This window comes from Athene noctua, chromosome 26 (assembly GCF_965140245.1).
Source record: "Athene noctua chromosome 26, bAthNoc1.hap1.1, whole genome shotgun sequence".
Lineage (NCBI taxonomy): Eukaryota > Metazoa > Chordata > Aves > Strigiformes > Strigidae > Athene > Athene noctua.
This window is the reverse complement of record NC_134062.1, coordinates 333,322-358,084: the sequence shown is the minus strand read 5'-3', so window position 1 is coordinate 358,084 and position 24,763 is coordinate 333,322. Positions and strand designations below refer to the sequence as shown.

The 24,763-nt window shown below is 61.3% G+C and overlaps 4 protein-coding genes across 16 annotated transcripts in view; 3 read left to right on the top strand and 1 right to left on the bottom strand.

Moving 5' to 3' along the window:
- The window catches only part of USP28 (ubiquitin specific peptidase 28), a 42,175-nt gene extending 38,124 nt beyond the window's left edge, over nt 1–4,051 (top strand). For 7 of the 8 annotated variants that reach the window (XM_074927610.1, XM_074927603.1, XM_074927604.1 and 4 more), the window contains 3 exons: nt 255–378; nt 1,724–1,922; nt 3,034–4,051. In XM_074927610.1, coding sequence (XP_074783711.1) covers nt 255–378; nt 1,724–1,922; nt 3,034–3,209 — 499 coding nt within the window. In that variant the 3' untranslated portion in view covers nt 3,210–4,051. Of the gene's footprint in view, nt 1–254; nt 379–1,723; nt 1,923–1,970; nt 2,061–3,033 lie in introns of all 8 variants that reach the window. The other variant, XM_074927606.1, reaches the window with a different exon arrangement.
- Nucleotides 4,052–5,725: 1,674 nt separating this feature from the next.
- CLDN25 (claudin 25) lies at nt 5,726–9,076 on the bottom strand. Of its 3 annotated transcripts, none has more exons than XM_074927570.1 (2): nt 8,969–9,076; nt 5,726–7,394 (listed from the first exon to the last, which is right to left on the bottom strand). In XM_074927570.1, exon 2 carries the CDS (start codon nt 6,742–6,744, stop codon nt 6,070–6,072), a length of 675 nt encoding a protein of 224 aa, XP_074783671.1. In that variant the 5' UTR covers nt 6,745–7,394; nt 8,969–9,076; the 3' UTR covers nt 5,726–6,069. The 3 variants fall into 3 exon arrangements, with proteins under 3 accessions (XP_074783671.1, XP_074783672.1, XP_074783673.1); XM_074927571.1 differs by having other exon boundaries at nt 5,726–7,397; nt 8,969–8,986; XM_074927572.1 differs by lacking the exon at nt 8,969–9,076 and adding an exon at nt 7,740–7,990.
- On the top strand, nt 8,057–11,692 carry LOC141970745 (G protein-activated inward rectifier potassium channel 4-like). Its single transcript, XM_074927569.1, has 4 exons — nt 8,057–8,167; nt 8,801–9,019; nt 9,126–10,320; nt 10,432–11,692. Exons 2-4 carry the CDS (start codon nt 8,846–8,848, stop codon nt 10,746–10,748), a joined length of 1,686 nt encoding a protein of 561 aa, XP_074783670.1. The 5' UTR covers nt 8,057–8,167; nt 8,801–8,845; the 3' UTR covers nt 10,749–11,692.
- A 1,151-nt stretch (nt 11,693–12,843) lies between these two features.
- On the top strand, nt 12,844–24,574 carry UBE4A (ubiquitination factor E4A). Of its 4 annotated transcripts, XM_074927468.1 has the most exons (20): nt 12,845–13,126; nt 13,215–13,391; nt 13,591–13,703; nt 14,278–14,430; nt 14,552–14,711; nt 14,818–14,838; nt 14,902–15,104; nt 15,977–16,168; nt 17,025–17,358; nt 17,580–17,706; nt 18,627–18,934; nt 19,763–19,895; nt 20,866–21,053; nt 21,442–21,542; nt 21,658–21,771; nt 22,403–22,577; nt 22,677–22,857; nt 23,296–23,443; nt 23,657–23,814; nt 23,966–24,574. In XM_074927468.1, the coding sequence occupies exons 1-20, from the start codon at nt 13,003–13,005 to the stop codon at nt 24,102–24,104; spliced, it is 3,249 nt and encodes a 1,082-aa protein (XP_074783569.1). In that variant the 5' UTR covers nt 12,845–13,002; the 3' UTR covers nt 24,105–24,574. The 4 variants fall into 4 exon arrangements, with proteins under 4 accessions (XP_074783570.1, XP_074783569.1, XP_074783566.1 ...); XM_074927465.1 differs by lacking the exon at nt 14,818–14,838; XM_074927464.1 differs by lacking the exon at nt 14,818–14,838 and having other exon boundaries at nt 13,212–13,391.
- Nucleotides 24,575–24,763: the final 189 nt, after the last annotated feature.

Here is a 24,763-nt window from a genome sequence, read left to right as displayed (position 1 = left end):
GCAATACCGAGAGCACCAGCGCTGGCGTTCACACTCAGGCTAAGCTGTACACAAACTTGGCTCGGAAGGGCTCTTCCCAAGATGCTCGTTTGGCACATTAATTACTTGACAGAGGGCATCTGTTTACTGCTCTTTGGCAAGGAAATAAAGCTTTTCCCGTCGGGCCTGGCTCCCATCGGGCCGAGTGGGACGCGTCTCCTGAGCCGTGCAGTGGCCGGAGCCGGCAGGCTGCAGAGCTGACGCTCCTCTCCTAGGTACCACGAGGCGCTCACCTACCTGGTCTACGCCTACCAAAGCAACACCAAGCTTCTGCTGAAGGGCACCAGCAGAGGAGTCAGCGAGTCGCTGATCGCCCTGTACAGGCGCAAGTGTCTGCTGGTGGGTACTGGGGAGCTGGATGCGCGGCGCTGGCGCGGGGGGGCAGGCAGGGCCCGGGGGATGGGGGTCCCACACGCTGTGCGGGCCGTCCTGCCTGCGCCTGGGCTGCAGTTAATTTTCCCAAAAAGCCAGGAGGGGGTGCAGCTGGGATCAGGCCGTACCGTGTCCCCTTTAGGAGCACCTTAATCAACGTGCTGCCTTTTCAGAGAAGGTTTGCGTGCTGCTGAACACGCTCTCGGGTTTTACCTCGGTGCTTGTGTTGGCAGCTCAGCGCTTGCATTTGTTTCATTCACTTCCTTCCCCCTGCAATATTTATTTCTGATATTAGTGGCTTTCTCAGAGCAAAAGATTATCTCCTTTTCCACAGGGGGCAAAAATCAGCAAAACCAGGTTTGTTTTTAGTTCAGGCTCCATGGTTGCCCGGACCAGTGTAACTCTCTGGTGCCTGTCGCTGTGGCTTCTGCCCCTGGCTGAGCACCAGCAGTACTACAGAAATCTGGGAGGTGATAATTCAGTGAAAGAATGTGCACTACAGTGCTCAGGGTAAATCATAGAATCACAGGGTGGTTTGGGTTGGAGGGGACCTTAAAGTCCCACCCCCTGCCATGGGCAGGGACACCTTCCACTACACAATTCCTGATCCACCAAGCGCTCCGTCCCCCAGACCCACGTCTCTCCAGTTGAGACACGAGGACATTGTGTGGGACAGTGTCAGATGCTGCACAGGCCCAGGCAGATGATGTCACTTGCCCTTCCCTTAGCCCCAGCGCTGTAACCAGGTTTGTCAGGGCTGATTTTCCCCCAGCCCTGTCACCAGTCCCCTCCTTATTGCCTGTGTGCCCTGGCGCAGGCTCCAGGAGAATCCACTCCACAGTCTTGCCAGGCACAGCGGTGAGACTGGCTGGCCCATAGTTCCCTGGGTCTTTCTTTTTCCCTTTTTACATCTGGGGGTGATGTTTCCCCTTCTCTAGTCAGTGGGAGCTGCACTGGGCTGCCACAGCTTCTCAGATATGATGGACAGTGGCTGAGCCCCTTCACCCGCCAGTTCCACAGGCACATCTCATCAGGTCCCCTGGACCTGGGCACCTTCAGATTCCTTAAAAGGTCTCAGACCTCACCTTCTCCTGCGGTGGGTGGTCTGGATCATCAGTCTGGTTCTGTGGCGTGGCTCCTGCCGGTAAACGTGGCCGTTCCACCAAAGCCCGGTGCCTGGTTCCACGGGTCTCTGCATCTCTGGCGGCCGTCGGTGAAGGGGCCGAGCCCTGCGCCGGCCCTGACAGCCGATTCTCTGAGGTCCGGGTGTGCTTTTCACGAGTCTGTCCCCTGGTTCTCCCTCCTCCCCTAGAAGCTGAATGAGGTGGCAGCGTCTCTGTTCGTTAGCTCTGAGGAAGCATGTGTGGCGGAGGGCATTGGCATCCTGAACGAGCTGATCATCCCCTGCATGCATCTCATGAACAACTTTGAGATCTCCAAGGAGGACCTGGATGCCATCGAGGTGATGAGAAACCGCTGGTGCTCCTACCTGGGACGAGAGGACATGGACGGTAGGGAACGGCGGCCAGACTGACCTTTTCCGTGCTGTTTGTGGGCAGGGCAGGGTCCAGCTCCAAACCTGGAAGGAATTAAAGGGCCGTTGCAAACACTTCCCTAAATTCCTGGCGTTGGCACTGCAGCATGTTCAGGTATTCCTGACTGCGGGAGGAGGAACGTACTTGAATCATCCCTTGAATTATGTTCTAGAAGAATTTAATCTTTTGCACTAAAGCTGCAGAAGGATTCCTTGTCCCTGAAATGTGAAAAGCTGGTTTCCGAAGAGCAGCTCAGCGTTCTCTAGGTGTGCGCTGGTCCTCGGTGGTCTCGCTGACCAGAGGCTTCCCTGTAGTCGGCAGGGGATGCTGGCAGCTGCTGCAGAGGCTCTGCTTCGGGAGGGAGGGACAGGTTTTATGTGTAGCCAGAGCTGCGGGAGACTGGATGGGGGACAGGCTCAGGGGACCTTTGTATTCTGAGAGAGGTTTGTGGTTTTAGAGCTGTTCTCTGTTTCCTGCCGCGCTCTGGAGTCGGGCTCCTGCGACTCCCCTCAGGCCGTTTCTGTTCAGAGAAGTTGGTTTTGACCTCCCTGATCTGCATGTGAAGGTCTGGGGTGTTGTTCCAGGGGTTTTTTCCATTAGCAGAGAGTAAACTTGCCATTGGACAATAAGGCAAAAGCACAGAGATTTATTCTCAAAGTAATGTTGTAAAAAGAAAATCGGGTCAATGTATGCTAGTGCGCCAGTTTTCCATTCTCGGCCCTGCCATGAGGGCATTTACTTTGGCAGATTTTAAAGAGACAGCAGTTGGGTGCTGGCACCTCCCCGATCGTTCGCGCTCACTCCGGCGTCGCCCCTTTCTGCTTTTCTTCTCCTGAGGCGCGCGGCCGCGCGGCCTTTGTGCAGAGAGCGGCCCCCCCCGGGCTGGGGGGCGCCTGCGCAGCGCAGGGCACCTCCGGGGTGTCGCAGGCTCTAAGGCCGCGTTGCAGAGGAGCTCTCGGGGCCCTTCGAGCGCGGGGTCGGTATTCGGGCACCGCGGGGAGCTCCCCCCTCCACATGGCCCTGGAGGGGCAGGCGCGGGGGCCGAGCGAGCCTGTTACTGACCGTTTCATCCTCTCCCCCTCGACAGCCAAGCTGCAGGAGAAGCTGGGTGAGTTGCTGCCCCGGCTCCTCGACTGCTCCACCGAGGTCATTGTCCTGAAAGAGCCCCCGAAGATCCGGCCCAACTCCCCCTACGACCTCTGCAGCCGCTTCGCCGCCGTGATGGAGTCCATCCACGGCGCCTCGGCCGTGACGGTGAAGTAGAGCGCGGGCCCGCCCGCCCGCCCGGGCTCGGCGGGGCGAGGGCAGCGGCGGGGCCACCGGCCTTCCCGGCCGCGGGCTGTGTACGTACGAACCAATAAAAAGCTCGTGCACTTGTGAGGTGGAGGGTGAGGCGGTGGCAGGCAGGGCCTGAGCCCTGGCGCCTCCTCGGGGGGTTCTTCTCGTCCGCGCGGGCTCCGGGGCTGCGGCGGCAGCGGGGCAGGAGCGTTGCGGCGCTGTCAGACGCGTTTGTGTCGCGCCGGGTGACTCACGGGGGGCTCGTGCATTCAGGTCTCAGCAGGAGTCGTGTGATGGGGAGGCAGTGGGTAGCGGCGCCTCGTGCTCCCCGGCGTGTGGCTGCGGGTTTTGGCCCGTTCAAGCCTTTTCTGTTTTAACTGGCAAAAGAAATCACGCAGGACTCTTCCTCCGAGGAAGGCCCGGTGGCTCGCAGCAGGACCGGACCGTACGTGGTGTCCCACAGCGCGGCGCTGCGGCGGTAGCGCACGGGTGAAGGGAGGCCCCGCACCCCAGAGGATTTTCCCCTCTCGGATCAGAAGCGAACTTCCTTCTGGCCTCCAGATTCCCAGTGCCGGGTTCGCGTCGCCCACAGCTCTGAGGGCTGGAATCGCCTCCAGTTTTGGTGGTGGCGGGTTTTTTTCAAATTGACCTTCTGTAAAAAAAGTGCCCCAATTGCATTTCCTTTGGCGGGCAGCCTGTACTTGCGTTTGGGCGTTGTTTTAAACCAAAAGCTCTGAGTAACTGGAGGGGGGGATTCTGTTTGTTAGGACTATGCAGTTTTTTCTAAAAGTGCAATAAAAGCATTTGTTCTATGTTAGAATGAAAAAGCTCCCTCCGTGTTTTTATTTCGCTCCAGCGTTATGCCTTCACGTTCCTTCTGCCTTCAACACAAAGAAAGGGGAGGAGGAAAAAGAAAAATAATGTTGTCAAAGCAATGCAGAAATTTCTGCAGCTTGATGAATCTCCCAGAGCGGCTGAACGGTGCGTGGGGTCACAACCTCACCCAGGGTCTCCCGGGGAGCGCGTGGGAGCTGCCGCCAGCCGGATTTCGTGGGTGTGCGTGGAAAACGGGGTGAGTTTGGTGAGCGGGAGCGGATCACGGCTCGGAGCAGCGCACGGGGGAGCGGCTGCAGCACTGGGCCTGAGGAACTGTCCCGGGGTTCGCTGCCGGGGCCGGGAGGTTTTTTGGAGTCTCTTGTTCCAGCGGAGAGTCTGTCCTGGAGCCCTGCGCCAAGGCCTGGCCAGGCTGCCTGCGGCAGATGCGTGTTCACTTTCAGTCAGTAGATCTAGTAGATCCCATAGCCAAAATCTCTCTCAGTTAGGGAGTTGGAAGGTTTAGTTTTGTACTGAGCTGCTACCACGACCCTGGGTTACAACGGCAGCGTCTCACCTGCTGCTGCTGGCACCGCTCTGACAAAATAGATTTCCCGTCAGCGGTGCGGGAGGAGGGTTTTTTCCAACAGGTGGGACAGATGCTCCAAGGACTTCTGTTCCTAGTACGAAATTTGTCGTAATTAGCGGAGCTGTCTCCGGATGGAAGTTCTCGGCGAGGTCCCTGCGCTCCGTCGCTGCGCGTTTCCCCGTCGCCTGGCAATAAACGGCTCCCGCGGGAGCATCCTGCGCTCTCCCGGTTGTTTTGCGATGAGGCGGAAGCGCCGTTGCCCGCGGAGGCTCCGGCTGCCCATGTCCTGGCGCCGAGCCGGGCCTGCTCCGGGGAACGCGGTGCCGCTCGGCCAGGGGCTGCTGGTTTTTCTGCTTCTTTTCCCTGTTGTGTCGCGAGTGGGAGGATGAGACCCACGATGTCCTGAGGCTGCGATGAATGAAAACGTTGGAGCGGAGACGCCGGGGCTGGGCTGCTGCTGGCGTGAGCCGCCCCCTCCTCCCAGACCACTCGCGGTTTCCTGAGGCGCCCACGGTGCCGCTGGCAAGGACGAAGCCCCCACCTCTCCCCTCCCCACGCGGCGTGACCGGCGCTGCCCCCAGCCCGGCGCCGTGGGAAGCGCCTGCGGGTCACCGCTGTTCTCTGTCCCTGCCCACCCGCTCCTTCCTCTGCTCCTGGGCTGAGCAAAGGGCAGGTTTCAAAAGGAGACTCTTGGAGGAAAGCGGACTTTGCTTCCCGCAGGAATGCCGCTGTTGGCTGGGGGCTTCCTGCGCTTGGGTCACGCGCCTGCGGCTTTGAGCCTGCAGGGATTAAACCAGCGCTGAACTCGGGTTTTAACTGGTGCTGTAGTGGCGAGCTGGCTGCTGTCAGGGCTTGGGGTGTTAATCCAGCCTGATGGCCCGTGCTGCTGGTCGCACCAGGCCTGCAAGCAGGCTCATTTTCCCTCTCCCCATCGTTTTCTACCTTTCTCTCTTTCCCCCCCCCCCCCCCCCCCCCCAGTCTTCTGGCCTGACAGAAGCATCGCTGGAACAGCAGCGCTGCCCCTCGCAGCCCCATCCCCACTCGCTCCACGCTTCCCGCCAGACGCGGCTGCACGCCCGGAGCACAGAGACGCTGCCGACCACCGCCACCGTTTATTGCAAATACATCAGGGGGAGCCGGGTGGGCCAGGGCCGAGGCGCTGCGGCTGCCGACCACCCCAGGCCACGGGGGACCCGCAGGGGAAGCTCACACAGCCTCATCCATCAGTGACCTGAGCGCAGATTCACCAGGCTCTGCCCCACGCATGCTGCAGGGAAACCTCTTGCTCCTTTTGGGAAAGAAAAAGCGAAGCAGACACGCAGAGGAAGGAAAAAATTCCGCAGGGCTGCCGCAGAGATTAGCTAATCCTCCTGTAAAAGACACGGGAGCCATCCCCGCGCTGGGAACAGCCCGGGGGTGCGTGGGGCACAGCACCCCGAGTCCCTAGATGACCAGGTCTGCGTTTTTGGGGTGGGGGTGGTGGCCCCCGGCCGCACCCTGCAGGGCGGGGGGCTGGCAGCGGGCGGGGGCCGGCGGCATTGCGGCCCTCGCGGAGCGGGCGCTGCAGGCGAGGAGCAGCCCACCGGCGGCGAGGAAGGCTCCAGCGAACCACCCCAGGAACGTGGCCTCCCCGAATTCCCACCGGGGGACGATGTCGGGGACCGTGTCATCCCAGAAGTCGAGGACGGTGTTGTAGGCGACCCAGGAGACCGGCGCCAGGGTGGCCACAGCCGCCGTGCCGAAGGCCGCTGCCCCGGTGAGCAGGAGCCGCCGCTTCAGCCCGGGCCGGTCCTGGCAGCTCCGCCAGCCCTCCAGCCCCACGGCGGCCAGGAGTGCGCCCAGCAGCCCCAGCCCGTTGGAGAGGCACATCAGGAGGCGGGAGACTCGCAGGTCGGGGGGCAGCGCCAGGAAGGAGCCGTGGGCTCGGCACTCGACCGCTCCCTCCTCGCGGGCGACGCAGACCTGCCACAGCCCCAGGGTCCAGACCTCCAGCTCGTTCAGCTCCAGGCCGAGGCTCTTCCAGAGTGGCACGATGGTGGTGACGCAGGAGGAGACCCACCCGAGGAGGGCCAGCAGCATCCCCCCGGCCTGCGCCTTGGCCCGCCAGCTCCCGGCCATGCTCCCCTGCCCCGCTCACCTGCGCGCCGGGCCGAGATCAGCCGCCCGGAGCGGCAGCCGCGGGCATTAACGCTTGTGGAGCAGTGTCCGCCCCGCCGCCGGCCGCGCCTGGCGCCCGGGGGAGCGGACTCGGGCCGGCTCCTCCAACACTGGGGTGTGGCCACGGTCATTTTCCAGCCGTTGTTGGTTTTTCCATGCTAAAAAGGAAAGCGTGGCCAGAGCAGCCGGGTGCATCCCTGCCGGGAGGCTGGGCAGGGCCCCACCGCAGCCTCGCTGTGCCGGGGAGGGTTAAGCCGAGGCACGCAAATCCTCCGAGCTGCTGGGCCACCTGAAGCGAGAGCCTTGGCAGGGAAAGTGCCTCTTAGCAGCAGCAGCTCCAGCCGTGGGACGGGGAGGGGACCCTGAATCGGGCAGCCAGCGTCAGGTTCTCCTCAGGGGCGGTTGAGGCATCGGCCCTCACTCGGTCATTAAATAAATACGCAAAGGAGCCTCCGAGAGCTGCATCAAGGACGGGGGTTCCGAGGGAGGGTGTGTCTTTGCCCACCGCTCGGCTGTGGGCCCTGGTCATCCTGTCCTGCACCCAGCACCACACCAGGGGACTTGATTTCTGGCACTTCACTTGCACAAACTCCTGTCTGCAAGAAGATATTCTGCTGGGGAAAAAAAAAATAAAAAATATATATATATATATATATGATGGGGGGGAAAAGGATGGGCGGCATCATGAGGAAAATCCCAACTTTGGCGCTCGGCTCCCAGCCGCCCCCGCGTGTGTCCCCTCTGCAGGGTCCAGCTTGCAGATTCATCTTCCCTGGGAGATTAGCGACTAATCTCTCCTTCATCTGCCGTCTTTCCGTCTTTCTTATCAGCGGGGTATCGGGGGCCAGGCTGGTAAATTACTGAGCCCTCCTGGCACTGGGGGTCCATCCCCGGTGAGCGTCGGGGGGGACCTTTGCGGGGGCGCCCTGAAAGTGGGGGGGTGAGGGAGCACGGACCGTGTTCAGCCTGGAGCACAGGACGGGCGGGAGACGGGGGACGATTCCCAGCGCTCGCCAACGGTCCCGTCCCCCAGAGCAGACGGGGAGCATCATCCTGAGGGCGAGAGCTGGGAAATCCACTGGGAAACCCCTCCTGCTCCCTCCCCTGGGCATCAGGGCGCCCGCTCCTTCCGATTAAATCATCTCGAGGTAATCGTGCCTGTCGTTGAGACAGATTAACAGACGATCTTCTGCCTCTGGAGCAGGATTGGCGGTGGCCGCCGAGCTCCCCGTCCTTCCCTCCCCCCGGCCGCGGCGGCACAGCCCGGTGGAGGATTCCCATCCGCGGCCGGCAGGAAGATGCCCGGCAGCAGCCGGGGTGCAGCGGGAGCCTCGAGCCCAGGACAACGTCTGCCGGTCCGGCAGCTGCTGCGCCCGGACATGAGGTGGGTCCCTCTCTCGGTGGGCCCTGCGCGGGACTGGGGGCTGGGAGGTCAGACCCGAGGGCCACCGGTCCTGCCGCAGCACTGGCAGGAGGTGCCGGGGGCGCAGTCCCACCCCGGGAACCGGCTGGGGATGCTCGGCAGAGGCAGAGGGCCCACGCTCCGTCCCCATCGCTGCGGGTCTCTGTTCTCTGGGCCTCATTTCCAGGCCCGTGACCTCCCGTCACATCTCCCCGCAGGGACCCGGCTGGACTCAGCCCGTCCCAAGGAGCCCGGCCAGGGGGTCTGTGTCTCTCCCCCGGCACCCGGGGCCGCCCGTTTCTCCTCGCAGCCCATTAGAGAACCAGCAATTGTGGCCGTGGCGTGGGCCAAGCGTGGAGCGCAGCTGTGGGCCCTCACCCGGAGTTTGCTCCTGCCTCCTTCCCCGGCCTCTGCGATGCAATTATGGCCCCTAATTGGCTTAGCCATCTGGTGCCGGCCAGTAGCCGCCCCGGCATGGCTCAGTGGCTGGCACGGGCACTGCCAGATGAGGGCAGCCCCGCTGCACCCTGACCCGTGGGGTTGAAGAGAGGGGCCGGAGCCCCACGCCGCCCTCTGCATCCGAAATAACGCCCAGCTTTGTGTCCCCCGCGGCAGGACCGCGCACCCAGCCCGGGGCTGAGCCCCCACCCCAGCACCGCCATGGTGCTCCCCTGTGACCGCAGCAGCATCGGCGGCAACTGGCTGGCGCCCGAGGAGCCCCGGGGCCGCAGCAACTCCATCCCCCTGGCGCAGACTCCCACCGCCAAGCACATGCTGGCTTACCTGCCCCGGCCGCCCACCGACACCAGCCGGTACGGCACCTTCCCCCAGAAGGTATGGCTCGCGCCGGGGTCTCGGGCATCCCTCGGGCAGGATGCCACTGGGCGGTCGCAGTTGCCGCAGGTGATTTCTGACCGACGGGCTCCTTTCTGCCCCGCAGCCCGAACTCCCGGCCGCCCCCGGGGCTGTGGCGGAGGACGGCCGTCAGCAAGCCAGCGCCGGCACTGCCAGGAGAGGCAGCCTCATACCAAACTACCTGTCCCCACCCCGCCGCCGCGGTGGCTTCGTCTCCAGCGAGTCGTCCCCGCCCTCGAGGCACGGCAGCGTGGCCGCCCAGCACCGTCTCAGCGATCTGTCCCGGTGCCCGCCGGCCACCCCGCGGGAGCTGGGCACCCACTGGTACGCACTGCAGGCGCCGAGCGTTCCCAATGTTCCCAGCTCGGTGCGCAGCAAGAGCCTCACCCACAGCCCCACCGCCGCCGTCCCCACCCCAGAGGGGCTGCCGAGCCGGTGCCGCAAGCTGCTGGAGGAGGACGGCCCCACGGTGCAGGCCAGCAAGCGGCAGCGCCAGCGCTACGTGACCAAAGTGGGCAAGTGCCAGGTCAATCTGGGCAACATCCAGGAGAAGAAGCGGTTCCTCTCGGACATCTTCACCACCATCGTGGACCTCAAGTACCGCTGGTTCCTCTTCGTCTTCATGATGTGCTACATCGTCACCTGGGTGGTCTTCGGCACCATCTACTTCTTCGACGCCTGGGTGCGGGGCGACATCAGGCACCGGGGCGATCCCGAGTGGCGGGCGTGCATCGAGAACGTGGACGACTTCATCTCAGCCCTGCTCTTCTCGGTGGAGAGCCAGCGGACCATCGGCTACGGCTCCCGGATGGTGACGGCCAACTGTGCCGAGGGCGTCATCCTGCTGATGGCGCAGTCCATCGTCGGCTCCATGATCGACGCCCTGATGGTCGGCTGCATGTTCGTCAAGATCTCACGGCCCAAGAAGCGCGCCCAGACCCTCATCTTCAGCAAGAACTGCGTCATCTCCCGCCGCGATGAGAAGCTCTGCCTGATGTTCCGGGTGGGGGACCTGCGGGAGAGCCACATGGTGGACGCCAAGATCCGGGCCAAGCTGATCAAGTCCCGGCAGACGGCCGAGGGGGAGTTCATCCCGCTGGAGCAGTCGGAGCTGAACCTGGGCTACGACACGGGGGAGGACCGGCTGTTCCTGGTGGAGCCCCAGATCATCTGCCACGTCATCAACCGCCGCAGCCCCTTCTGGGACCTGTCGGCCGAGTCGCTGCGCCGGGAGCAGTTCGAAATCATCATCATCCTCGAGGGCATCGTGGAAGCCACAGGCAAGTGGGCCAGAGGGGGTGGGGTGGCCCAGGGCGGGAGACCCCTCGTTAGGCGGCGGGGTGGGGAGGGGAGGGCGGCGCGGCGGTGGCTCACCTGTCGTCTCACCGCAGGAATGACGTGCCAAGCCCGCACCTCGTACACAGAGGACGAGATCCTCTGGGGGTACCGCTTCGAGCCCTGCATGTCCCTGGAGAAAGGCGCCTTCCAGGTGGACTACAGCCGCTTTGAGATGACCTTCGAGGTGCAGACGCCGGCGGCCAGCGCTAAGGAGCTGCACGAGCTGCGGGAGCTGGAGCAGGAGCGCTCCATGCTCAGCCTCCACTGGGACCACTTCCCGCAGCCCTGCGCTGCGCCGGGGGCCGGGGCCGGCCCGGAGCCCCTCGCCGGGCCCAGCACCGCTGAGGGCAGCCGGGACCAGGCGCCGTAGCCGGGGGCCGCCCCTTGAGCCGCTGCCGGGGGGCTGCGGGACGGGGCGCCCAGCCTGGCGGGGGCCGGCGGAGGGTCCCGCGCCGAAAGTGCCATAGCCCACCCCCCCGCCGCGGGGCCCCCCGGCCTCGCCCCCACCCCACACGTGTGGCGTCGCTCTCACAGGGTTGTTCTTTCGGGAGAAGGGCCACACCGTCCGGACAGCGGGTGATGAAAGCCTCTTTGTTCATAAAAAATCCCCACACAAACAAATCAGCAGCGTTTGGTTTGTCCGTGCGACACTCGCCAGGGGCCGCGCAGACCCTGGGGCTGTGGGGGGGGTGCTGCTCGGGGGGGCCCCAATGACAGAGAATCACCCCCTGCGCCCAGCGGGACCCAGCGCAGAGGCTGTGACCCACCCGTGGCTCCAGGACCCCCCGCACCCCAACATCACCCCAGGCCCACCGCTCCCCCCCCAACATCCCCAAAGTGCCCCCCAGCCCCACACGTTGCCCAAAGACACACACCCACCCCCCCCCATCAGGAAAACGTCACACTCAGCCAGCGCTGCCCGAGGCGCGAGGCTGAGACATAGTTTAATAAAATTAAGTTGACATAATTAAATTAATTACATCAATAGAGTTACATTAATAGCATTAGGCAGGTTAGTGTCCATTCCCACACAGGGGCGCCCCAGCCGCGGGGGGGGGGCACCCTTAGGTGGCCTTACCCGGGGGTGGGGGGGGTGTCTCGCACCCTCCAGGCCCCAGCCTAGGGTAACTCATCAGACCTGCCCGCGCCACTGATCACCACTCACGGGAGAATTGCGGAGCAGCTGCGGTTTGGGTGCCACCGCGGCGCCCCGGGGTCCCGCTGGGGGCTCGGTGAGGGGTCGGGGGGGGCGCAGGCAGTGCCCCGCTCCCCACAGCACCCCCAGCACTGCGCGTGTGTCTGGTACTTGATGGGAAGGAGCAGCCAGGAGCCTTCTGGAGTCCTTTGCTGCCACATTCGTAATTTGACTTTTTTTCCCATTATTAAACTGCTTTTAGCCAGAACTGGGCGTTCTTGTTTGTCTTATACCCCCCCCCCCCCCAGGACAGAGCAGCCGGGTGGGCACCTGGGGCCCGCCAAGGGCACCCCACAGTGCAGATATGTCTATGGATATTTTTATATACGTAGAAAAAAAAAAAAAAAAAAAATCACACCACAACAAAGTCAATGCACCGGCGCACCCCGAGGAGGCCGAGCGCAGCGGGTTCAGCTGCCCAGGCCCGACGCTAATTACAGCGGGGTAATCACCTCGTCAGTCCCACTGGGGCTGCGGCGCCCCAGGGTGCCCCTTGGCCGGGTCCTGCTGAGCCTGCAGCCCCCCCAGCCCCTTCCCCAGAGCCCCCTCGGCTCCACAGGTGACCCCGTCACCCCCAACATGGACTCACCGGCCCACGTTTGGCCCCAGATCACACGCACACACACGGACACGCACACACACGCACACACACGCGCACGCACACGCACACACACTCATCTATAACCACAGACACCCCAAAACAAAAAAGTTTAGAAAATTGTTTAAAAAAATTATGCATGTTTTGTTATCGCTATGAAACCGCAAACAGGTGTTTCCATATGCAAATTAAGGGTGTGCCATCATGCGCAAATTACATAATAATTATGCGATTTGCATATCAATTTATGAAATTTGCATTGCAATTCGGCTCATTTGCATGTCGTTAGCATTCACACGCGCTGGTCGCCGGGGCGATAACAAACGCAAACGCGGGAATCACGCGGAGGTTTGAAAACGCGCCGGGGTGCGCGTGGGGCCGCGCGGGACCCGTGTCCGTGTGTCCCCGTGTCCGTGTGTCCCCCCGTGTCCCCGTGTCCGTGCCCCCGTGTCCGTGTGTCCCCCCGTGTCCCCCCCGTGCCCCCGCGGTGCGGCGGAGGGGCGCTGGTTCCTCCGCGCCGCCAGGGGGCGGTGCCGCCCCGCCCTCTCTCCGCCCCCCGGGCCCTTCTTCTCGCTCCCCACTTCCGGCGCGCCGCCGTGACGTGTTTCGCGGGCGCCGCGTGACGCGCAGCGCTGTCCGGCGGCGGCCGAGCGGCGGCGAGCCCCGGGCCCGGTGAGCGCTGAGCTGGGCCGCGGCACCGGCCGGCGGCCTCGCAGCGAGCGGGCCGCGCCCCCGGGAGCGGGTCGGGGCCCGGTCGGCGTCGCCCGGGCGGTCCGGGCCCTGCCCGCAGCCCTTCCCCGGCCCCCCCGCATGGCGCGGCCCTGAGGGGAGATGACCGACCAGGAGAACAACAACAGCATCTCCAGCAACCCCTTCGCCGCCCTCTTCGGCTCCATCGCCGACGCCAAGCACTTCGCCGCCGTCCAGAAGCAGCAGCAGCTGCGGCAGCTGACAGGTGGGGGGGGCGGCCGGCGCTGGTGCCCCCGGCGGGGCCGAGGCTGCCCCCGCCGGCGCGCTGAGGGGCTCCGTCCTGTGCTCAGCAGGCGACGAGGCGTCGGTCAGCCAAGATGACTCCGACAACAGCGTGTCCGAGAGCCTGGACGACTGCGACTACTCGGTGGCCGAGATCAGCCGCTCCTTCCGCTCGCAGCGGGAGCTGTGCGAGCAGCTCAACATCAACCACATGATCCAGAGGATCTTCCTCATCACCCTCGACAACAGTGAGGCTGGGAGCCCCCGCGCTGGGCTGGGGGGGCTGGGGAAACCCCACCTTAGGCTGGGCAGCGCGGGCCGGGCCCATCCGAAACGGGAGGAGGGAGCTGGGAGAGGGAGAAGGTGCCTGGGTGCAGGGGGCAGGGCCCTGCCCGCCGGCCCGTTCGCCGACAGCCGGTGAGCCCGCGGGCTCTGCGTCTCCCTCAGGCGACCCCAGCATGAAGAGCGGCAACGGGATCCCAGCGCGCTGCGTCTACCTGGAGGAAATGGCCGCGGACCTGGATGACCAGGACTGGCTGGACATGGACAATGTCGAGCAGGTAGGGCCGCCGGCCGCGAGCCTTGCGCTTGCTTTGGTGGCAGGAATTGGGTTTATTTTCTCATGATGGTCCCTGAACGCAGCCCGTGTGCCAAAGCGTGGCGCTGCCGGTGGCGGCTCGGCTGGAAATGACCACGGGGTGTTTGGGGGACAACACCGGGGAAGGTTTTGGCCGCACTGCTCCCCGAGGCTGCGGGAGTTTGCTGCCGTGCAGGTCGGCTGGGGACGGGCAGGGGCACAAATTCAACCAGCAGAACCTTGCTACGCTGCCAGGTGGAACCTTGTGATCTGCCTTTATGAACACATTTAGCATCGTTTGCAGACACATCAAGTCGTTCCTGAGGGGTTTTCAGTGAAAATAACTCCTACCAGGGCTACTGTTGCTCTCAAGGGAGCTGCAGCATTTGCTTAGCCAAGGAGCGGCCTGAGGGCTCTCAGTCTAGTGCTCTGTTACCTAATGGGAGTTCTCCTGAGCAGAAATAACGTAGCCTGTGCTGATACGGGGCTTCTTTTTGTGGAGGGATTGTCTCTCTGCCAGGGCCGTTTCACTTTCCATCGTCTTTGCTGGTGCCTAGGCCCTGTTCACCCGCTTGCTGCTGCAGGAGCCTGGAAACCACCTGATTTACATGACCTCCGCCAGCACGCAGAACCTCTCCGCCGACCGGGACGCGGGGGAGAGACAGATCCTGCGCTACCTCTATGCTTGTTTCCAGAGGGCAAGAGAAGAGGTGGGCAGGGGCTTCTGAGGAAGAAGGCAGCTTCAACACCCACCTTCCGTGCCCGAGCTGCGGCTCTAACACTGAGCAGTGGGTGCCGGGGCCCCAGCTCAGTCCCGTTCTCCCTGCGCAGATAACCAAGGTCCCGGAGAACCTGCTGCCCTTCGCTGTGCGCTGCCGGAACCTGACCGTGTCAAACACTCGCACCGTCCTCCTCACCCCGGAGATTTATGTCAGCCAGAACGTGTACGAGCAGCTGGTGGACCTGATGCTGGAGGCGCTGAGAGGGGCGCGTAAGTCGGGCCGCGCCGCTGGGCCGCCGCTGCCAGGCTTCGCGTTGAAGCCTGCGGGAAGCGCGGGGGGGGCGAAGCTTTGGCTCCCCTTGTCGCTATGGGGGAGGGGGAGGGCTGCATTTCGTGTGTGCACACGTGAGGGTTGGCCGCTTGGGGGATGGTGAGTAACAGCCTCGCTTCCCCCCGCTAGATTTTGAGGATGTGACAGAGTTTCTCGAGGAGGTCATAGAGGCCTTAACGATGGACGAGGAAGTGCGGACGTTCGGGGAGGTCATGGTTCCGGTGTTTGATATCCTCCTGGGCAGGATCAAGGACCTGGACCTCTGCCAGATCCTGCTCTACACATACCTCGACATGCTCCTCTACTTCACGAAGCAGAAGGACATAGCAAAGGTGGGTGCCTCGGCTTGACCAGGGCTCCTCGTGGGTTCCGCTTGCAGGGGCATGTTTGCAGGACCTGATGGTTAAAGAATGTCACCAGACTGCGGGTGTCTCTAGGCTGGCTTTATTAACAACTCAGAGCTGGGCTGTCACCTCAGTGAGTGGCAGTGGCTAACAGAAGCCACCTTCTCTATATATGATTCTGCATAACATTATGTACTACAAAAGTCTTTGGTGTTTTCCCATAAACTCTCAGCTCTTAATTCTTCATCAATTTAAAAAGTCCATTATGTTTCACAGCTTCAGATGATTCTTATTGTTCTGTTCCAATTTTTACTTCAGTTTTGGTGCTATCTTTCTGGTCATCATCTTCATCTTCTACTAGTTTTCATCTTGCATAATTCTGAGAGACTTCACAATGTTCTATTAAAAGCTTAGGTGGAGCAAGCAGTTTCTATATACTAAATTTTCTTAATCTAGCAAAACACCTGTGTTTAGTCAATTAATCCTCCTTTATTAAAACTGTCTCTCTAGTATTAGCTTGAGTGGGTTTTAAACCAGCCTTGGGTTGGGACTATGCAAGTAGCAGGCTAAGAACACTTCCCAGGCCTGCTGAACAGCATTCTGGTTGCCTTACAAGATCGCTCAGTCTTGAACACATTTCACCAGGCCTTGAAATCTATTTCAGATATACCAGGGGTTGTATCTAAAATTCTTCTACACTAATCTGTTGGGGTGGAACCAACAGTACAGGGCACAACACCTCATGCGTGTTCTCTGACTCCTCTCTGCCATTCTGATAGCCTGCCCCAAACCCATAAGCAGGGTTTTGGTTTTTACTGGGATTTTATACAACTGTTGGCCTGTCCTCCTGTGCTCTCTAGGTTTTTGCAGGCTACATCCAGCCCAAGGACCCCAGCAATGGGCAGATGTACCAGAAGACTTTGCTGGGCACCATTTTAAACATCTCCTGCTTGCTGAAGACCCCTGGCGTCGTGGAGAACCATGGCTATTTCCTGAATCCATCCCGATCCAGCCCGCAGGAGATCAAAGTGCAGGAATCCAACATCCATCAGGTGGGCAGAGGCCTGGCAGTGCCGCTCCCCCTGCGCTTGACGGCCTCTTGTTGCCTGGGGGTTAAAGACGGGGTGTCGGGCTGGAGTCCCACTGCTGCCTCTTTAATCATCTGCCTGCAACTAAGCAAATCACAAAACCGCTTTGGGTTCTCCAGCTGTAACGTGCCAACAGTCTTGCCCACTCCCTCGGGTTATTGTCACCCCAGGCCTCCTGTCAGACCAGTCTTGTTCTATCAGAGCATTGTCTGAGCTTGGGGAAGAGGGTTGGGAGGTACCTGTGCCACAGATACCACCACCCGAACTGGAGGTGCAACGTGAAGCTGATTTACCTTGGCTGTTGTAATCATGGGGCAATAGTTTTCTCTACCTGTCCTGTAATTCAAATGCTAATTGACTCCCCAGCAGAGAAACTAAGTGGCAGGCAGCGTTCTCTCTCATGATGAAAGTAAATAGCTTCCTCAGGGAAGCAGCGCTGGGGGCGTTTCGGTAGGTGATGCCACGGGATATAAATACAGGAGTAGGCTGGGGTGCAGGAGCGGTCACAGAGAGGGGTTTTCCCAGCCATGTGTTCTTTCAGGGTCATTTTTGCTGCCAAAAACATGTAAAGAATTTTGGGTTTACTCCCCATGGAAACAACTTGCTCTCAACTGTGCTTCTCAGTACGTCCCTAGCAATTCTTTGCTGCCGGCCTCAGGATTTGGCCCGCGAGTGTCTGACGGGTGATGAACTGAGGCGTCCCGCTGGGATTTGCGGGAGGGCCCTGCCCTGGGTGAGCTCTGAGCGCCCGAGCGACGGGAGAGGCGAGCGAGCGATCCTGCCGATGACTCCCTCCGCCCCGCTCTGTTCCCCGTAACAGTTCATGGCCCAGTTCCACGAGAAGATCTACCAGCTGCTGAAGAACCTGTTACAGCTGTCTCCAGAGACGAAGCACAGGATTCTGTCCTGGCTGGGGAACTGCCTCCACGCGAACGCGGGCCGCACCAAAATCTGGGCGAACCAGATGCCAGAGATCTTCTTCCAGATGTACGCCTCGGATGCCTTCTTCCTCAACTTGGGAGCTGCCCTCCTCAAGCTGTGCCAGCCCTTCTGCAAACCCAAATCTCCGAGGCTCCTCACCTTCAACCCTACGTACTGTGCCCTGAAGGAGCTGAACGAGGAGGAGAGGAGGAGCAAGAACGTACACATGAAGGGTGAGCCCAAACCTCGGGGGGTGAGGAGGGGATCTCGCAAGGTGCCCCCTCAGCCTCTGCTGGCAAAGGGAGAGTTAAAGATGTGACTAGAGAGGAGTGAGGGGAGAGCTGGGTACGAGTAAAATGCTGCCTGGCACCACCAGCAGTCGTCCGGCGTCTCCAGCCTTCTCCTCGCCAGTGCTGCCGGGGAGGGCTTGACCCGGAGACACTTTTAATTCCAGGTTTGGAAAAAGAAACGTGCTTGATACCCACCCTGAGCGAGCAAGAGCCGGAGTTTGCCAACAGCTACAATCTGGTGACAGAGAACCTGGTCCTCACGCAGTACACCCTCCACCTGGGCTTCCACAGGTAGCTGCTCTCGGATGGCGCCCGCCACTGCTTGGCTCCCTTGTGCGCCCATGTAGATTTTCAGTAAATGCTCAGAATGCGGAGCAGGCCGGCGGAGCTGCCGAGTACCTTTCTCTGCGTGTTTTGACTGACATTTGGCTGATATCAGAAGAAAACTTTGTCTACAGTTGCTCACAGTTAACATGAATGGTCTTGCGGGCTCTGCATTGTTTATAGAACTGAGAGCCAAGTGCTGGGTGTCTGCAGGTCACTTGGTTCCCCTCTCTCCTCGGGGGAAAGGCCCTACTCCTCCAGAAACATGTCAGCAGCGGAGCTCCTGCCCGCCGCGAGCTCCCCGAACGGCCCCAGTAGACAGGCTGCATGAGAAGCAGGTAGTTGTCTGTTTCCAGGAAAGGATTTTCTGGACACCAGCACGCACTATTTTTCTCAGCTTCCTTCTGCAAATCATTGCCTGGATACTGTGAGGTCACCACTGATCCGAGCACCGTCCCCTTCTGGTTTATTCTCTAAATATAGAGGCCAGGGAAAAAGTTACGAGTGGCTCATTGCTGGGAAACTGCAAATGTCGCCTGGCGGGCGTCTCTGGGGCCTGCGGGGGATCCCTGACCGGGTACCCTCGGGGGCTCGCAGCCGCGCCGGCTCGCTCTCCGCGCCCCCACAGGGGCCGTCGCAGCCGCTGACAGTTTTCCAGGCTGCTGGCTGAGCCGCCGCCGTTCCTCAGCGGGGCCCGGCCTCCTCCCCAGACCCGGGTCTCCGCTCTCTAGGGGCCGGTGCCACAGCCAGAGGAACCGCAGGGGAGGGTCTGAGCGGGGCCGCATGGAGCCGCCTCAGAAGCGGGGTACGAGCGTGTGCTGGCTCCTGTGTCGCTGGGGTGGCCACGCGTCTCGTCTCAGCCCCTCCTGGCCTTGTCTCCCGGGCAGGTTGCACGACCAGATGGTGAAGATAAACCAAAGCCTTCACCGCCTGCAAGTAGCGTGGCGAGAAGCTCAGCAGAGCTCCAGCCCGGCCGCCGACAGCCTGCGGGAGCAGTTCGAGCGCCTGATGACCATCTACCTCTCCACCAAGACGGCGATGACGGAGCCACAGATGCTGCAGAACTGCCTGAACCTGCAGGTGTCCATGGCGGTCCTGCTGGTGCAGCTGGCGGTGGGGAACCAGGGGACGGAGCCGCTGGAGCTGAGCTTCCCACTGCCGCAGGTGGAGCGCAGCACCTTGGCCTACGTGCCAGGTGAGGCCACGCGTCCCGCGGGTGGGTGCTCGGACGCCGTCGGCCGCGTCCAGGCCTCGGGTTTAGAGCCGTGACGCATACGCGGCTTGATGCCTCAAGGTGTTTGTAGCACCGGGGCTTCCTCTTCACCCTGAGAGGTGGAAGGGATGTCCCAGCTTTGAAAAGGGGGGGGTCCAGAGGGTACGAGGAAGCGCAGGGAGGGTCAGCCGCCTCTTCAGGCTGCTGACAGCTCCGGGGAGAGCCCCAGGTTCCCCTTCCGGGCTGTAACCCAGGTACCACCTTGGTGAGCACTGCGAGAGCTTCCCAGGAACCACGTTTCTGGACACGGTGCTACAGCTGGTGGCATCTTCATGCAGAACGTAGTTCATGGAAGAGGGTCCCCCTTAAAATAGGGGATTTTGGAGGGGGCACGCTGCCAGTGTTGATGCTGCTAAGCTTTGAAAGATCCCACTTGTGGCTGAGTTGCAGAGTCTCCCCAGACGCTGTATCGATTTACTATTCTCTCTATGCCAAAAAATCCCCCTTGAGGTTTCTGATCTCTCTAGATCCCCTTCCCTTGGGGTTTCTCAGTGTAACAGCAGGTGCTGTCGGCAGATAGCTGCTGGGTCTCACCCCACAAGTGACCTGGGCTGGGAGGGAGGTGAAGTAAATCCCGTGCATTGCTGTCATCAGGCCAGGCATCCTTCATGATTGTGGTGTTCGGGTGCAGCTACTTAGTTCCCAGAACTTTACTTAGAATCGGGGTAGTGAGGAGAGAGCAAACAGGAGGCGAGAAAAGGGCAAAACGAACTGCCTAAGGAGGAACTCCTGTACAACCTCTGTTTGCAGAGTTCTTTGCCGATAATTTGGGCGACTTCTTCATTTTCCTGCGGCGTTTTGCTGATGACATCCTGGAGACTTCCGCCGATTCTCTGGAGCACATCCTTCACTTTGTTACCGTTTTCATGGGCGACGTGGAGAGGTACGTGCTGCCCCGGGTGTGCGCCCTGGGGGTGGTCTGCAGAGCACCCAGTGGGGAAGGTGCAAGTGCTGACTGTTGGCGACGTCTTGAGGCTTGGCTTCTAGAACGGGTTGATCTCTCTGGAAAAGCTGAATTCTGCCCACAGTGACCAAGGTCCCGCCTGAAGGATGCAGGCTGCGTGTGGGGTACAAAGGGGATTTGGCGTCTGAGTGCTTGTTCGGTTGTGTTAGGCAGGAGCCTCCTCAGCCAGAGCCGTTTTGGTGCTTGTTCAGGGAAGCTGTAGGGATTGATCTGTTGGGGGTGTCTGCGCAGGCTGCTGCGGTAACTGAGCACAGGACACTGAGTAGTTTTATCGATCTCCCTGATAAGACGTGGCCGCCAACGCTGCGTTTCTGCTGTTGGCTGGTTTACAGACACGTGTGTAAACAGAGCGAGCTTCCGGTGGTGGCCGGAGCGGATGGAGTTTCTCACGGGGGGCGGCTCTCACTGTTCCTGGCCAGTGGGGGCTGTAGTTCCTCCCGCGGTCCCTGCAGCGCAGCTGTGGGCCGGGGTTTGGCTTCTGCCCCCCACGTGTGGCAGAGGGGAGTTACGCCCTCGCCTCGGCGTCTGTAGGGGACAGCAAGCTCGGCCCACCCAGCGCTTCGGGCTGGCAGAGGAAATAGGAAGCGGGTCGCTGGGCGGCAAGTCGGGATCAGGCGGGAGCTGCAGCTGAGCGGTGTGTGCTGCTGGGGCAGGGAAGTGGCCACGGGGTTGTCTCCGCCGCCTCTGGGACCCAGCAGCGGGTACCGAGCGGGCGCCTTCACCCCCTGGCTCCGGTACGGAGAGCGAGCGCCGGCGCGCGCCTCGCGGCTCTGCGGCAGCGGGTGCTCCTGCACGGTGGGCACAGCTCCGTGGGGGATTCCTCGACAGCTTGGTCCCGTGCCCCAGCCCTCACACCATCCGGGATTCGCGTTGTTGTTTTCTCTCGCAGGATGAAGAATCCTCACCTGCGAGCCAAGCTGGCGGAGGTGCTGGAGGCTGTGATGCCTCACTTAGATCAGGCCCAGAACCCGCTCGTCTCCAGCGTGTTTCATCGCAAGCGCGTGTTCTGCTCGTACCAATATGCTGCCCAGCTCGCCGAGGCGCTTATCAAAGTCTTCGTGGACATCGAGTTCACTGGTAAGCGCGGGAGGGGAAGAGTTGTCTTCCTTCTGTAACACCTGCAGGGAGAGGTCTCCAAGGTTTGAAGTACGTGGGTGCAGACAAACGAATGGAGTCGGTAGGCAGGTGGCGCTGCAGCAGAGCCTTGGTCTCTCCAAGGGTCCGGCTTGTGCAGAGCCCGTATCTCGGGAGGATAACGGCCGGAGCTCAGGCTTTGCAGCTCGGCCCTGCTGGTCACAGGTCCTCACCTGCCCTCCTCACGTGTGGGATTGGTCAGACTGCTCCAAAATTGGTGACAGATTTCCCTGACCTGTACGGGAGCCGGGTTTTTCTTTCAGAAGGAATTGGCAGCCCCTGCCTGTGCCCACCGCCCGCTTGAAACGCTCTTCCTTTTGCTTACATCTAGGTGATCCGCACCAGTTTGAACAGAAGTTTAACTACCGCCGCCCCATGTATCCCATCCTGAGGTACATGTGGGGCACGGACTCGTACCGGCAGAGCATCAAGGTGAGGGGGAGGCGCATGCATCAGCAAGGGTGGGCAGCTGGGGCGGGACACACGGACCCGCGTCCCCCCCGCTGGGACTGCGCTGCGGCCTTCATCGCGCTCTCGGTCCGTCCAGGCTCTGGCTGATTACGCTTCGGAGAACCTGGAGGCGATGAACCCCCCGCTCTTCCTGCGCTTCCTTAACTTGCTGATGAACGATGCCATTTTCCTGCTGGATGAAGCCATACAGGTAGGGCTGAGCGCACGCTGCAGGCGGCCGGGTGCCACACTGACCTACCCCAGAACCATATCGTCGGCTTGCTCTGGTCCTGCCCAATGAGCCTGTGCTTGCAGGAAAGATCCTGAGCTGGCGTGGCCCACACCTGCTGTGAGGAAATGTGCCTGTTGCTGATCGGGGCGCAGCCAGGCTTTAAACAACCTCTGTGGTTTTGGATCATCCGGTCCCCTTGGCCTTCCCGCAGGTGCTTTATCCAAACAAAGGCCTTTTGTCTCTAGGCGGTTCTCCTTTGGGTTTACAGGTGAACCCATGTCCCTGGTGCATGATGATAGTCTCTCCGTGCTTGTTGCTGCTAGAAAGGGCTTTTTTGGGAAATGTTACAGAATTGGTTGCCGGGAGGGTGGGGCATAAGACGGGTGATGTGGACATTTCCAGACTCGCTGTGGTTTGCTGTCCAAGTGAACGTTCTGTGTTTTGGGAAACGTGGGTGGTTGGGAGAGGCTGTCTCCAGCCTTCTGTGGTACCTTCTGTGGCCCGAATTGTCCTCTGCCAGCCCGGAGCGGTGCGGACCAGGTCTGGCTTAGCCACCATGGCCCGCTGACCTGCCCACTCCCCCAGACGCTCCCCTGCCGTGTCTTTGCAGTACCTCAGTAAGATCAAAGTCCAGCAGATCGAAAAGGACCGTGGCGAGTGGGACGGCCTGTCGCAGGAGGCTCGCCGCGAGAAGGAGTCGAGCCTGCAGATGTTTGGTCAGCTGGCGCGCTTCCACAACATCATGTCCAACGAAACCATCGGCACTCTGGCCTTCCTGACCTCAGGTGGGGAGAGCAGCCCCTCCCTCCTGTGCGCCTTGTTCAGGCCGTCAGAGCAGGACAGGATCGCTGTGGGGCTGACAGAACTGTCGGTTTCTGTTCCAGAAATCAAGTCCCTCTTCGTGCATCCTTTCCTTGCCGAGCGCATCATCTCCATGCTGAACTATTTTCTGCAACACCTGGTTGGCCCTAAAATGGGAGCTCTGAAGGTGAAGGATTTCAGCGAGTTTGACTTCAAGCCACAGCAGCTTGTCTCTGACATCTGTACCATCTACCTGAACCTCGGGTAGGTGCCGAGGGGGAGCTGGCACGGGGGCTGGCGGGAGCTGTCCCAGGACATCGTGGCGAGCAGGGCCCCACAGCCCGCTCTGGGGTGGGGCAGGAGCCTCCCCTGGGAACGGCACCGGCAGAATCGCTCCGCGTGCTCCCCAGGCCCTCGGCGGCCTCTCGCAGCGCGCGGTGCCCTCCTGTAGCCATCTTCGTGTCAGTTGCCCAGGAGGGCAGTGGCAGCCCAGCTGGCGGGGGTGGAAGTGAAGTACAATGGCTGTTACGTTCGTACTGTGGGTCGCTCAGGAGAGGGCCCGGGGAAATGCTGAATTATGGTCAGGCTTCTTCCTGGCTTTGAGTTACTTGCTGTGGTAACGCAGCTGTTGTGGGCACTGTGTTTTGCAGCCCGATGAATGTGAGTTCTTAAATATTTGCTGTCTTCTCGCTCGTGGCCCAGGGATGAGGAGAACTTCTGTGCCACGGTGCCCAAGGACGGACGCTCCTATTCGCCGACGCTCTTTGCCCAGACTGTTCGGGTTCTGAAGAAAATCAACAAGCCCGGCAACATGATTGTGTCTTTCAGTAACCTGGCTGAGAGGATCAAGGTGAGAACCAGAGTGAATTTCAGCTCCCAGAAAAATGCAGAACGGGTTCCTGGCATCCTTTTCTGCCTGTGTATCACTGCTGGATTTCTGGGGCTGGGGCGGGGTGGCCAGGGGGGCTCCCTGCCAGCACACACCGTTCAGCTGCGCGGTCAGAGCAAGCCTGGTTCAGAAAGAACGGGGAGACTGAGTCTCTGAACTGCGTGGGCCTGCCAGTCTCTTGCAGACCGGCAGCAGCAGGAGGAGGAGACGTACGCGGATGCCTGCGATGAGTTCCTGGATCCCATCATGAGCACCTTGATGTCGGACCCTGTGGTCTTGCCCTCCTCCCGCGTCACCGTGGACCGGTCCACTATAGCCCGGCACCTCCTCAGGTACGCAGCCCCGAGACCTGCTGGGGATCTGTTTTGCTTGTCCAGTGACTCGTCCTGGCCTGCCTTCCTCTTTTTTTTTTTTCTTTTTTTTTTTAAATTTTAAATTTCTAGTGCTGGACTGTCTGGATAATCCCCCTGCTTTGTCTTTCAGCGACCAGACGGATCCTTTCAATCGGAGCCCCCTCACTATGGACCAGATCAGACCAAACACCGAGCTTAAAGAGAAGATCCAGCGGTGGCTGGCGGAGAGAAAAAAGCAGAAGGAGGAGCTGGAGGACACGCTGGACTGAAAACCAAGATCTTGGCCCTCCACCTGCAATCAACGGCGAGATAAACGCCTGCAGGGGCAGCGGCTGGAGCTTCAGCCCGTCTCTGCCCCTCGCCTCTGGCGTCTCTCCCAGGACCTTCCCTACCCTCCCTTGTTCTGTCTCTTCCTTTCAAGACTTTACTCTTTAATACTAAGACTTCCCGCTGCACTACAGCTTTGAGCCTCTGCCTGGGCGGAAGACCGCGGCCTCTCCTGCACGGCCCTGTGCCCCGGCCCTCCTTGTTCTGTGCGTTGGCCCTGTTCCTCTCCAGCCACACCAAAAACCTCCCTCTGTCCCGCGGCCGTGTTTCAGCTCTGTAAGCGTTCGATCGGGGGACGGCGCAGCCGCTGTGGCCGCTCCCGGGGATCGCCGCGGGCTGGAGGGGGCGGCCGCGCTGGCCTCCCCAGGGTTTCTTTGCCAAGCGTTGGGAATTAAAGGCAGAGATGATCTTACGCCTGGCGGTCTGGCAGCGGCGCGGCGCAGGAGGGAGGCCCCGGCCCCTTGGTGGCGGCGCGGAGGCCGCCTGCCCCCCGCGGGGGTCCGTGGGCCGGGGCCGGCAGCGGCACCGCCCGGGGCTCGAACCCGCGGAGCGGCGGCGGCGCGGCGCGCCCCGCCCCGCGCACGTAGCCCGGGGTCCTGTC